The 14951-nt window shown below is 32.8% G+C and overlaps 1 protein-coding gene and 1 pseudogene across 1 annotated transcript; both read right to left on the bottom strand.

The window, feature by feature from the left end:
• Positions 1-5407: 5407 nt before the first annotated feature.
• On the bottom strand, positions 5408-6057 carry LOC113863601 (ethylene-responsive transcription factor 3-like). Its single transcript, XM_027497238.1, has one exon. It carries the CDS (start codon positions 6054-6056, stop codon positions 5568-5570), a length of 489 nt encoding a protein of 162 aa, XP_027353039.1. The 5' UTR covers position 6057; the 3' UTR covers positions 5408-5567.
• Positions 6058-9008: 2951 nt separating this feature from the next.
• Positions 9009-12117, bottom strand: LOC113862105 (annotated as a pseudogene).
• Between the last annotated feature and the right edge of the window lie 2834 nt (positions 12118-14951).

The following is a 14951-nucleotide window of genomic DNA, read 5'->3' as shown; positions in this document are numbered from 1 at the left end:
AAAAATGGTTTCTGTTTGTTGGTTGAAGGAGCTTAGACAACGCACTTGGTCTTAAAGGCTCGTGTATCATGCTTAAAAATCATATCTCTGATCTTAAAAGCTTGTTAGAAAGTAGTTTTATATGGATTTCATTTTGAAACCTTAGTCTATTTTCTTTTAGTAAAACCTACTTGAAATTTATTTAACAAAAATATAATGAAAAAGTGTGTTACTTGTATCTATCATTCTAACAAAAATGGTTTTGTGGTGGTTACTACAGTTGAGGCCAAATTAAGAAAGAAATAGCATGGCCCACGCTGGATGTTGTGATAATAAATATGTAACAACCGTTATGTCGTTTTGTGTGATCTATTTTGTAAGTTGAATATGATTTGGAGCATGAAGCTACGGACTTTCCTGATTGAGGAGCTCGGCAATTGATAGATGTAATAATTAAACAGTGTTTTGAACGATATTCACAACGTTTCTTGATTTGCATATGCGCCATGGAAAGCTTCGTTCAATTTGTTGTTTCTCATTATGGAAGTGTCTCTTTGTTTTGTATAGGTTACTCAACACAACATGTGAGCTACCAAAGGGACCAATATGGGCAATCATACTCCATCCAAGTTTTCCTGGGTCCAATACCAACCTCTCTCAATCGTGTCTTTTCCCACCTTTCCGTGAAATAATAATAACAATTATAATATGATATTTTTGTAATTGTTATTGAAAATGGGAAGTAAGAAGGAAAACAAAAACTCAAAGAAAGCATGTTCCAAAGGGAAAATATACTTAATTTTGAGTATATGTTTAGATATCTTTTAAAGTTTAGACAGTTCCTTTCTCATGGGCTAAGTTTTGAAAATGAGTTAGATCTAATTTTTTTAATATGATATTAAACTCTATTTATTTAGTTTTAATATTAGATCACCCACAAATATTCAATATGAGAAAGTGTGTTAAAATATCTCACATTAATTTAAAATGAGAAAAATATCCATTTTATTTTGATTTTGTAATAGGGCACATGAAGAAGATATTAATTTGTTAAAAGGCCTATTTGGATGCATGCATATATCGATTCCTCATAAGGCTAAAAAAAATTCAATGTCACTAACCGTAGTAGCAATGCATGCACAAACAAATATCAACAAGAAATCTTAGCTCGTAAAGTACTTCGATTTCAATGACTGCTCAAACAAATAGGCACCAAGTCTCTTAAATATCAACCATAAATTTTATCTCGTAAAGTACTCTATTTTCATTGAACCCTCAAGCAAACATGCTCTAAGTCTCTCACCAGTTATCAATTTAGTCCTTTTGAAAGTAGAAGTGGAATGTCGCCTAACATTTTATAGTTTATATTGATATCCTAAGCAAGTGTTTGGATGGGCTAAGCTGCTAATGTGATTTAGGTAAAATCATTTTAAAAAGGGCATACCATAAAAATCACACGATCTAATTTATTAAAAACTACATAATAAACTAAATATTGTAATTTTTTATAAGATTTTATTATTTATTGATTTCACATGTTAAAAGAATCTTCGGTTAAATATTCCTAGTTGGCCACTTTAAGGTAGTATTAGTTTTGCTCCAGCAAGGTTGTTTGAGTAAAACAAATAAAAAAATTATTTTATTTGAGTTGATTTTATTTTTCAGAAGTTTGTGAACATAAATTACTTTGCTTTCATGTAAAATCAAGTCTGCAAAAGCTTATTCGAATACAGTAGCAACTTAAGCTAACTCTTGGCGAGTGTAATAATTATCCATAATTTTTAACTACAGCGGAAGTGCAATGGATCTGTGTCCACTGATTCAAAATTGGATTTGCTTTAGGAAGAAGAAAAATTAAACTAATATCCGTCATGGATGTCTTGTAACCTAGGATGAATTACTGTAGTCTTATGGTTCAATGAATTGATTTAATGGATGCTATGTTTTCTTAATCTTTTGGTACACTATTAGATTATTTTTTTTCTAAAAACAAAACCCATTTCTTTCTTTGAGTATTTTTATTAACCTTTTGTTATTCCTATGAGCAAAAGGTCCCAAAACTTGATGGGCTTTTTTGTTTCGGCTGAACAAAATTAAAAGGCTTGAAATATTGAAATGTGGGCCACTACGGTCCAGTGCTTGGTTTTTGAATAATGGGCACTGCCGGTGAATGAAGATGTGGTTGGTTCCATTAACTGGGTTGAGCCCATTGGGTTGGGGTTTTGCACTTTAACTAGCTTGTCTTATCTTCTCTAGTCTGTATACCGTAGTTGTGTCTGTCCACAAGACACAAGCCTTGCCCAAAGCCACAGGCTAACTTTGGATACAGCCATATTGGAGTTCAGAAAGGATTGGACCCACCAGAAAAGAAATAAAAAAGGGATTGGAGGTAATTTTTTATTTTCAAATTTTAAAACGCCAACTTATTCAATAATAGATAAACAAAGAAAAATAAAATATTATGTCATGAACAAATAAATATACAAAATATTAGAGATAAAATGATAAATATGTTATAAAATATCAAATAAATAAATAAAATAAAAAGGCATGTTACCATTATTTTAAGCTTATTGAGTTCACAAGTGAGATTATGAATTAGACCATGTATGCTTCAAGAATGTAAAAATATATTAGTTTGATATATGTTATTGTAGAACTCATGACTCTTACTATATATTGTGATTTTTGTATTTTTGATCAGGTACTCTCCTTTTTAACCCCTTTAACGAAAGCTGATTCTCTAGGTGTGGGGTATCTTAGATTTGTTTCCTAGATTGATTGTGATTTTTTAAACTTTTAAACTGTGTTGAATATAAAAAAAAGAAGACATGTTCACTTTATCTTTTATTTTCATTTTTATTAAAAATGGAATAAAACAAACATATTTGATTAAATATTTTTATTTATAAATTCAATAATTAAATACATTCCTTTTTTTTTAAAGGCGGCATTTTTAAAATTTTCATTACTTCGTTACATTATTTTTATCTCTATTTTCACCCCTTTTATAGTATTTTTGTAATTATTACAGAAGAGTAAATAAAAATTCAAGGATAAAATGTCCTAATTCATATTTTGTTTGTTTTTAAACATGGCCCTTGCAAGCTGATGCCAAGAGGAAACTTCGTGTGACGGTTCCTTGTAAGCAATGGGAAGCTGGCGAAAGACGTTTGCAAAGAGTGATTCTCAACCTTGCAAGTGCTCAATCTGCAAGTAATGCCGAAAGAGAACCAATCTTTTTTCACACAGTGAAGCTTCTTTCAGCCTGACCCTTGCAAGCTCATGCACAAATGCATTGGTTCATAGAAACTTTGGCACTCAGTATCATAGTCGGAAGAATATTAGAGATAATGGTCAGGGAAAAAATTATAAAAATATATATACGAACTTATTTTCAAATTATGAAAAATATTTTTGAATAAAAATTAAAAATATTTTACCAAATCAATTGGTTTTCATTTTTATTCCTCTTTCCTCGCGCATGTTTTTGTATATCTCTGAAAAAAGTTATTTTCATTATTTTTTAATAATTTTTTTAAAATAAAAATAGAATGAAAATAAAGTGAAATTCTTACAATTAAATAAAAAAACATTTTCTCTGATCATTTTCTGACATCTTCTCTATCACACCGATCCTACTTCACTAGACTTTGTTGCAATGTGGGTCAGTGTGTTAGCTCGCAGATATGCTTAGAAGACAAAATTGGCAAAGGAAGGCTCGAGATAAGAACGAAACTCAAAGGAGAGTGATAAAAATTAATATATTTATTATTTCTAGATATATTTATTTGATAGTTTAAAGTTAATATGTTAATTATTTACCTTTAATGTGTTATATATCATCCATTAATGATATGACAACTTATGAATAATTTATTGATCATTTATTCTATAGTATATTGTCTTTCCACCGTATATTTAAACCTTTAAATTTATTTTAAATATTAATTTTTCAACAATAATTTTACAAAATCAACTTGAACATATATGAATTTATATAAAAACATCATGACTAATCGTGTAATCAGTTTGAATTATTCTTTCTTGTTGAAGGTTGTGATAATTCTTAGTACATGTTATAAATGTAAATATCACTGCCAAAAATGTTATTTTTAGATCAACTGAAAAACATATTTAGTAAAAATTAATATTTTTAAAATATTTGCAAAACTAAAATAAATGATAGAAGAAAGAAATAAAAGTAGGAATAAAATCACTAAATAAAAAATGTAATAAGTTTTAATATATATATCCATATAGAAGTTGTATATATTCTTAACCCTATCTTAAAGCGAAATAATATAAAAATTATATAAGAGTAAATCAACATCTGAAAAGAAATTTGAAGATTATAAATACGAGTTTTTTAATTTGTGCAACTTTGTACGGCAAAAACTAAAAAAATGTATCACTTAATTAATAAGAAAAAAAATAATTTTTTAAAACAAATTATAATAAAATAATTAATAAAAATAACTACAGGTTAGAAAATTCATTGTGAATAAACATGAAAATATTATATTCCTAAAATCACATTCTGAAGACGTACAAGATAAGATCAACGAGTTCAACTCACCGAGACAGGGCAACTGCAAGTGCAACAGTATAGGGTTTGTAGAGACCAGCAGCAGTAAAAAAGGAAAGAGACGCGGCCACGACACGTGGGCGCCGCACCGCCTACATTTAAACATACCATCACTTTCCTTATACTTTTTTTGAAAATTATCATCTCACACCCATCAAATAATATTAGAAGAAAATAAATAAATAAATAATTATATTAACATAATTTTAGAAAAAAAACTGAAAATAATAATTTTTTACTAGAATTTTATTAAATTAAAATGTTTTTTTATTATATGTTTTGACAAAAAAAAAAAGTGCTTTTAATTTTTTAAATAGACACCTGCTATCATTTGCCTTTCTGAAATTTGAACCCATCCTTGCCCTTGTTTATAACGTGGTTGGTACTTACAATCTATGAAAAAACACCGATCCTGTTTCACTGATTTTACTGCCACTACCATAGTCAAACATTACTCAGATCACTGAATCAGTCTTCAAATTTAAACCGCATTTAATCCCCACAGCCCAGTGAAACAGCGTAACTTGGTGACTTTCAAGCTGAATCAGAGAATGTCCTAACATGGTTCTTAATCATTTAAAAATAAACTTGATGGATTTCTCATTTACCCAAGAAGATCCAAATCCAAAAGCCATTAAACCTCAAAATGTTGCCATAGACTTAAGATAATGAGCAAAAACAAAAAAAGAACACTTCAGATATCACAATTCATCATTTGCATAAGCTAAGATTGCATATACAACTGTACGTATTAACATAAATTCCTATTGAGAATCCAAGGAAGCAACACACGACAAACAAACGGTTAATGGAAGTTAAATATATGACTGTGCTGGCTTCCATCGCAGTCATCAAAATGCTGCTCCAAACCCATATAAACTACACTGTACATTGCAACAAGGCTCAAGTACCATCCAAAATTCAAAAAACGAAAAAAAAAAAGAAAAAATAAAAACTGTAAGCCCCCGTCGACGGGGGATGACATTCTCCGGCGGCCCCTTCAGAAGAGCGGAGCCGGCTGGTTAAGGTCGAACAAAAACGGCTTCTTCCTCTCTTTCTTCACCATGTCATCCTCTTTGCTCACTACAATATTCTCCAACTTGTAACCTTTGTACTCAGACCTCACCGGCGGGCCGGAAGCTACATCCGTTGTGAAGTACAGAGGAGGGGCCCAAAACTCGAGCGGCCTGGCAAGTTGGTCTTGAGCTTGGGCAGGAGGGAGATGAAGTGGTGGAGAAACGACGTAGGCGAAGTTGGTCTTGGCCTTGGGCCCACGGAGCGTTCTGGCAGCGGTGTCGTAGGCCCTAGCGGCCTCCTCGGCGGTGTCGAATGTGCCAAGCCACTTTCGGGTTTTTTTCCAGGGATCGCGGATCTCGGCGGCAAAGCGGCCCCAGGGACGCTTGCGGACGCCCCTGAAATGGGCCTCTTTGGGCTTGGGCTTTGAGGACGGCGGAGAGTGATCGGGAATTGGAAGAGCGTGGACAGGCATTGGTGATGTGAGTGGGTGAATGGCATTGGCGTGTTGAGGGGTTTGGATATAAATAGGGGTGGGGACAGTCTGCGGTTTCGCCGACAGGGTTGTGCTCTTGTGGCATTATCTTCTGTTTCCTATTTTTAGTTTCACTTTTTTTTTTCTGCCCTTTTTCTTTTGTGGTTCAGTTTTCATGATCTTCTTGCTCTACTTCTTTTTACAGTATTGTTGTATGGAAAATCATTTAAAATTTTTATAAATTTCTATGATCTCTTGTTTCGTCTCTAAATATGTATTATTTATTATGCATCACTTACATTAAACAAAATTGTTTAACTTCATTTATTGTTTTAAATTAAATTACAATAATATAATTATATTAAGCTTATTTTAATATAATGACGATTTTCTAAAGTAATTTATTTAAGCTTATTTTATTATGTAGTGTTGATTATATAGCTTATTTTTCACCGTTGCGGATATGTTTAATTAAAAAATTCGTCAGTTTTTTTGCAAAGTAACAATTTTTAAGATCTGTAAACTTTCTTACCACTTTAAATATGAATTCTGATCGTCGGCAGTTCTAATAAAAACTGCAGGATACAGTTTTAGATTTACTTAAGTAAAATTTTTTTACTTAAATAAAATTTGATTTAAGTTAAAATTATTTTTTATCAAAATTCACTTAAGCGGTTTTTTTAATCTTTTAAATATTTAATGCGCATTTCACTTGCAATTACGCCGAATCTTCTGCCTGATTCAATATTTTCTTCCTTCAACCTAAATTATAGGCTTTTTGTAACTTTTTGGACTTTCTACATTGAAAAAAAAAGACAAAATATACAGCATGTTTCGTTTTCAAACAAAAATTTAATTAGTAACTAGTAAAACTTCTGCTTTTGCATATGTAAACAGCGGGAATTTTGTACATAAGACAAACATTATTTCTTTAATTTTAGTTAAAAGCTAATAATCGCCTTGTTCATTGAATTCAAATCTGAAGAATAACAGTATGCATTATACGGAACTAATAAATTTTGTGTATCCAAGACAATACAAAAACAAATTTTAATAAAAACATTTTAAAATTTGTAATCTAAAGGGAAAAAATGAAAAGAGAAGTAGTTTGACAGGGAATAAAACTCTGATAAATTGTCAATGGTGATGTGTTTAAATAAAGGCAGGAAGAGAAGAGTTGGCAGAAGTAGTTGAAAGCAAAAGAGATGGAGGGTGAATGAATGAAGGCAATATGGGCAACACATGATGAAGCAGGTTATGTTTCCATTTGTGTGTCAACAGGAGATGAGAGGGTCAGAATCATTGGGTAAAAGAAGAAGGAGGGTGCTGCAAGTGTAGTTACGTTTTTATCCTCTTTTATTATACATTTTTTCTCAAACATTACAAATTATAAATAAAAAAAGAATTGATTTGATGGAAGAGAGAGGGAGAGGTATGATGAAATGATGAGGTGGGCACGCCCGATATGGAAGGGTCACCGCTGCCATTCTTTATTGCGGTCTTACCAAAACAAAACACTCTTAAATGCTTCACACACACACTTACGCCTAATGCTACGTGGCCTCTTTCTACTGCGTCAAAACTCTAAATTCTCACCCTTTATTGGTAAGAATGGGACGCATTAATTGTGAGCGAAAGTACTCAGACAGAGTTTTTAAGAATAAAAATAATCATTTTGTCAATTTTTTTTTATAATTTAATATAATTAATAATAATATAATATTTATTATATATTTATATTTTAATACAATTAATAAAGTTTCATATAAATTATTTTTTAAAATATTTCAAATAAAAATGTGATGACTGCTTATTAGAATCCAGGTTAGCCTTTAAAATTTGTTTTAATTATTATTTTTTATTTCTTATAAAAATATTAATTAATTATTAATGATTTAATTTTTTTAAATACTATTACTTTTTTTAACGTATTGTCTTACATATATTTTTTAATATTGACAAACATCTACAATAAATCACAAAATCGCATAATATAACTTATAAATTAACAATTTTTATTAATATTTTCACAATTTTAATAAATTTTAAATAATAAATTTGAAAGTATGTTATATGTTTTTAACAATCCTTACAAGCAATTGTTATTTTAACTTTAAATATTTATGGTCTTATGGTCTTTTAATGTAATTAATTCCTTTATTTATACTGGGACCAGGATCCTCTCATGTTGTGGCGAGAACATGAGGCTCATGTCCATATTCGCTTAAGCGAATCATGAATGACTTAAACGAATTTGAGTGAATTTTCGCTTAAGCGGAGGATTTTAGTTTAAGCGACGCAATTTTGGGATCCAAGCTTCAAAGCGAATCCAAGCGAGGTTGACAAATTTCTGCTTAAGCGAAAAAAATAGCTTAAGCGATTCTTGAATCGCTTTACCTCGCCCAAGCGAATGTTGTTAATTTTAAGCAAATTTGGGACAGAGAACCATTAATTTCAGGCTAGTGACTCGCTTAAGCTATTTTTAAATAGCTTAAGCGAAAGTATAATTCGCTTAAAGCGGATGCAAGCAAATTTTAGTAAAATGAAGCCAATCTAAGACAGAGAGCACTGATTCATAGGGCTGTAATTCGCTTAAGCTAATTAGAATCCGCTTAAGTGAATGGTTGTATCGCTTGAGCCCTTTTTGGGAAGTTGCAGCAAATTTAAAATCGCTTAAGCGAAAATAAGGGTTTAAGCGAATTATGCAGAAAAGGCAAAAATTATGCAGAAACTGACAGCATGTGAAAGCAAAATAAAATCTTACAAAATTTGTTATCAAACTCAATTCCACTCATCTAGAATAGTTAAATGTGGCAGCAAAACATGGATAAAGATTCTATTCCATAAAGTTAATGGTACACAAATGTTCACAATAAAGTTTATCCAAAAAGAATTCACTAGTACATAGACAAGTAAAAAACAAAAGAAGCTGAGGATTCCATTCCATTCCAATCAAATATCATCCAGAATTGAATCATTGGTATCATGAAGTTGTTCCTACAAAATAAGAAGAGATATTAGGAACCACCATCAATGATTAGACAATGTAAAGTTAAGGTTAAAATTATTACTCTCAACAAATCTGTAAAACTTAATTGATTAAGTAATGTGTGATGGGGATCATAACATGGGGGTGCCGAACAATGTACTTCAACTGGATCATAAACCACTGGTTGATATTCCTATAACATATTAACACCCATAATATTATATTATATGGTTATAATATGGAAGTTAACTGAATTGTTTTTACTGGTATTCAAAATCATTATATAAAAGAACCTGAGATGTTGATTGATCTAAAATTGAAGTTCTACTCTTCTTTCTCTTTGCTTGTAGCTCAACCCAACTTTTGAAACGTCTACTCCCTTTCCTCTTACTGCTTGGTCGTCGCTTGAATCCCTTTGGTTGTGTACCATCATTATTGGCCATAAATTCTGCATCATCTTTGTCTTTATCCATTAGACTGTTTGTTTGCAACTGAAGTTTTGTGATTTTGCTGATTAAGTTGTTAATACTGTCATCAACTAGCTGACAATATTCTTCTGAACTGGAAACATCAGAGGCTAACCTAATCATTTTACATGCTAGGTTACGGAATCGGCGTGTGGCACTAAGTTTAGAATCTCCTTCTACCTCTGTTCCTTTCACATTGTGAATAATCCCACTACGACCCTGTGTTGTCCATCTCTTAAGTATGTATTTATCAGGGACAACCTTCACATCATTGACTTCAAACACTTTCAATGCATGACAGCAAAGTATGCCAAATGTTTCAAACTTCTTACAAGAGTAATATATAGTGCTTGAGGAAGGTTCAAACGTAACTGTCCATGATCTTTGTTGATGAACTTTAGTAATCACATATTCAATCAGAGGAGGAGTTTCAATCCTTTGGGATATGGTACAAGCTAAGAATTGAGCAAATTGTTGTTGGAATAAGTTAAATATTGTATTTGTGTAAACCTTCGCCATTTGTCTTAAGATTGGTGACACCTCATACTGCAACATAGGTAGCTTATGGCGGGAGTCGTACTCATGCTTCAGCTCATTGTAATGCTTTTCTTCAACAACTCGTTCAAAGTGAGCAAAAAATTGCTTGATGTCAACACCACGTTTCATACATGCCTTGAAATCAGAGTTTAAACTTTCACTTAATTGAATACTTCGCATTCCAAGGGTAAACACATCCTTGAGATAACATGATGCCCATTTCTCCTTGATGGAATAAAGTGAAGTAATCCAAGAATTTTGTTCAACATTGTATTTTGTTATGAACCTTTTCTAAGCCTCCTCAAACTCAATTGAAGAATCAAAGTCATACATGCATTTTTTCAAATCTCTTAAAAAATGGCTTTCTCCTTTCATCAAATTGCCAAGGTGTTTTATGCCATTTTGCATTAAATGCCATGTGCATAATGCATGATGTGTGTGAGGCATTACTTGAAAAATTGCCTTGGTCATTGTTTGATCTTAGTCTGTAAAAATTGTTTGAGGTTGTTTTTGATTGTGCGCTTCTAAAAAGGTCTCAAACAACCACTTAAATGATTTTGCTGTTTCATCATACAACAAGGCTACCTCGAAGATAACAACACTTCGATAATGATTAAAACCTGAAAATAACGCTAGAGGCCTATTAACACGATTGGTGCAATATGTAGTGTCTAGTGATATGACTTCACCAAAACACCCGTAATCAATCACCATTTTTGCATCTGCCCAAAAAACATTTGTGATTTGTTCCTCAGCATCCATTTGGTATGCATGAAAAAATGATGGGTTCTCGATTAACTGTCGTTGTTGAAAGTATTCCATTAAGCAACTGACTTCTCCGTATAACATTCCCCTTTGTCTCTTAGCCTTCAAATAATTTTTTGCGTCTAGAGGAGTATAGCCAACACTAGCTCGATGTCCTGCAAGTGTGCTTATTAGCTGAAATGATGATTTCTGTTGCAATCCTGAGGACTCGGCTAAATCAATTTGATGAGCTTGGACTTCAATTATCTTACGATGCGAAACAAGCATGTGTGTTGTTTCTGGAAGTTGTAATGGATGATTATACTCTTCAACAAACTCATGTACAATATATTTGTTGTTGCTTCCCAAAAATAATGTTATTCTTGCAAGACAATCAGTTCTAGTTTCTGCCCTGTGCTTTGTAACTGTTGCATTTCTTTTATCATCCTTACGACGTCCCTCTTTACAACAAACGTACCGACAAGATGAAATCGCACCATCAACTTTTCGCCTATTATAATATTGTTTCCTCACACCAAATCCTGCTATCCTTCCATATTCACACCAATATTGCCATGCTTCTTCAAGAGTGTTAAACTGTAACCCAACACGTGGCTTCTATGCAACATCTTCGCATTCCATTTCCTTTTTAGCCTAAAAAATTTAAGAACAAACATCATAAACACAAGGTTCCTCAGAAATAAGATGGAAAATGAAAACAAAATGTAAACTACGCGAGTACCTTTATTGGATGTTAATGTTGTCAGTTTCACCCTTGGAGAATTTTTTACGTTGATTGGATCAAACTTGATTTGTTGTGATTTGGAATAAAGATTCATAATATCTTCATCAGCATTGTGCTCATTAGAAGGAACGTGATTTGTGCAATAAATCCATTCTCTTTACCATTTCATGATGTAAGAGAAATTAAGTGAGTTTTTCATAGAAGGTAAGTCTGGATAAACTTTATTTCTTCCTCTTTACGTCACTGCATTTCAATTTGGCGCCAACCTAAAAAGGTTTATTCGCTTAAGCAAATAAATTAGCTTAAGCGAGATTCCACTTAAGCATATTCGCTTAAGCGCCCTTATTTTTGCAGTTATTTTCGCTTAAGCCGTAAAATCGCTTAAGCGAAATTTATTCGCTTAAGCTATTTTTGCGACGATTAAACTTTTAAAACTTTATTCTGTACCTCGTTCTCGTTCTCGTTCACATTGCAGTCTTCCATATTCATCTCAAATTCCTCCTTTCTTCTCGCACCCAAAATCCTAAACTCAAGATCCTTCAATCCACCAACTAAAGTCAGGTACGTTCTTAAGCACATACTAAATGTATGCAATTTGTTCTTCAAATAAAATTTTTCATTTTGGAAGATTCATAAAGATCCTGGTCTGTTATTTTGTGCCATTGTAACTGTTATACATTGAATTTGTTGTTCAATCAGAGCATTTTGTGCCATTTTCTATGAAACTGAGACCATTTTGAGGCATTTTTACTGTTATAGGTTTAATATTTTGTTCACTTTTATTTTTATTCATAAATCTTCAAATAAAATTTTCACTTAAAGCATTTTCTATTTTTATTGTGATAAAAAAGTTCATTTTTTGTTTAGTTCATTCTGACTTTCATTTTGGGTCCATCATGGATCTTTGTGTTGGTTAAATCGCTTAAGCCGTGTTATGTCGCTTAAGCGATTTGTGCCACTGAAGTGAAAATAAGCATGGAACCAGTGCATTTCTCATTCCACCCTATTTTTTTAATTATCAAACCACTATTGTATTTTAAATGTAATTATCATTTTATTTTTAATTTCATATTTTAATTTCAGTATGGCACCTAAGAAGTCAATTCCTCAAAGAAAGAGGCAACGACCTGAGGTTGGGCAAGGTTCACAACAATATCAAGAACCTATAGATGACCAAGAACTAGTACAAACACATACACCAGTCCTATCATGGGATAGATTTAGGTTCAAAACTAGGGCAAAGGCTGAACGGTACCTTCAATTGGAGCAAAGGGAATTACTACCTGAGCGAAAAGTAGTATTAGAAGAAGGACAATATGATGAATTTATGCAAGAAATTGTCAGAAGAAAATGGCAATACTTGGCAAATCTCCCCAACCAAATACATGAAGTCATTGTAAAATAATTTTATGCAAATGCATGGTCGTTGATACCAGACAAGTCAGATAGGAAGTCTTGGGTTCGGAGGCAATCGATTGCTTATAACAGGGAGGCTATTTCTGCACTTTTAGGTAACCCTATGACCTTACCCGAAGGAGAGGTGTGTCAATACCAACAACGTAGAAAGAGATTTTTAGGTTTTGTAGACCAGGAAGTGGCTAAGATCTTATGTATTCCTGGGAAATCCTATGAGACAAATGCTGCTGGAAAGCCAATGAGGTTCAAGAGGCAAAGTTTAAACACTTTGGCACAAATTTGGACATCGTTTCTCTTTGCTAACATAGCCCCTACTACACATACCTCAGATGTTCGCATGCCTCGAGCATATCTTATTTATAGCTTCATGGAGAAGTTAACTGTGGACATAGCGGCAATCATTTCAGATGAAATCCATCAGTTTGTTATGTCCAACACCTCCACTACTGCAGCAGCAACAAAGCCTTTGGGATTTCCTGCTCTTATCACTGCTCTATGTGCTTCACAAGGTGTTAGCATTCCTGACTACTCAAACCAAACAGTTAAATTAAAGAAACCTATAGATTCCCACTTTATCATAAATTATTGCACTAATCCTTTCGAGCACCCTATTCCACCTTCATCTCAGCCGAGCTCATCTGCAGCACCTACAACAAGTGCACCACCAACTGCACCATCCATGCCTGACATCCCATAAACAGATTCTATTCTCATACGCCATTTGACTCACATTGAGCAACAAATCGCAGCAAACAACCGAGTTTACACGCAGTTGAATGAGGCCTTCTACAGGTAAACTTTATTTAATTAATTTCTATTACATACTAATTGAAAATGTTCATTTTGTTTAACATAACCCTCATTTTGTCAATTTCCAGGTTTACACTACACCAACATCATGGAGAGACTTCTGCTTCCCTTGGCCTATACCTGAATCTTTTGCAAATATTGTATCTTGGCCTGGAGATAGCCCAACTTTCCCAACTGACCACCAATTTGTAGAGGATGATATGGCCCAACCAGAGGAGGGAGCTGAAGAAGATATTCAAGGAAATGAACCAGTGGTTGAGGACCAAACACAGGAACAGATGGGAGAGGATGAGGATAACGCTCCAAATAATGACGGACAACATAATGAAGACTTTAGTGAGCACGACTATGTGGCAGACATGATCAATCCACAATTATAAAATCATTTATGGATGTATTTATTTTAAAATATTTCATATGTTCTCACGGAATTCATTTTTTGTATATTTTCACTTTGAACTGCTATCCTTTCGTGAATGTGATGGAATTAAGTATTTATCCATGTTATGTTGGCAGAATCATTTCATATTTTGAAGTCTACATACCAATGATATACCAATGTGATATTTTTTTGGATGATATTTGATTGGAATGGAATGGAATGCCTCAGCTTATTTTGTTATTGACTTGTGTATGTATTAATGAATTGTTTTTTATTATGCATCATTGTGAATAATTGTGTACCATTAATGGAATGGAACGGAATGGACTATTTATCCATGTTTTGCTGCCACATTTAACTGTTTCTGGATGAGTGGAATTGAGTTTGATAACAAATTTTGTAAAATTTTATTTTGCTTTCACATGTTGTCGGTTTCTGCATAATTTTTGCCTTTTATGCATAATTCGCTTAAGCCTTTATTTTCGCTTAAGTGATTTTAAATTCGCTGCAACTTCCAAAAAGGGCTCAAGCGATACAGCCATTCGCTTAAGCGGATTCTAATTAGCTTAAGCGAATTACAGCCCTATGAATCAGTGCTCTCTGTCCCAGATTCGCTTCATTTTACTAAAATTTGCTTGCATCCGCTTTAAGCGAATTACACTTTCGCTTAAGCTATTTAAAATAGCTTAAGCGAGTCACTAGCTTGAAATTAATGGTTCTCTATCCCAAATTCGCTTAAGATTAACAACATTCGCTTGGGCGAGGTAAAGCGATTCAAGAATCGCTTAAGCCGTTTTTTTTTCGC

Source organism: Abrus precatorius, unplaced genomic scaffold, assembly GCF_003935025.1.
Source record: "Abrus precatorius isolate BTA unplaced genomic scaffold, Abrus_2018 Scaffold3, whole genome shotgun sequence".
Classification (NCBI taxonomy): domain Eukaryota; kingdom Viridiplantae; phylum Streptophyta; class Magnoliopsida; order Fabales; family Fabaceae; genus Abrus; species Abrus precatorius.
The sequence above is the reverse complement of the archived record's forward strand: the minus strand, read 5'-3'. Positions and strand labels throughout refer to the sequence as shown.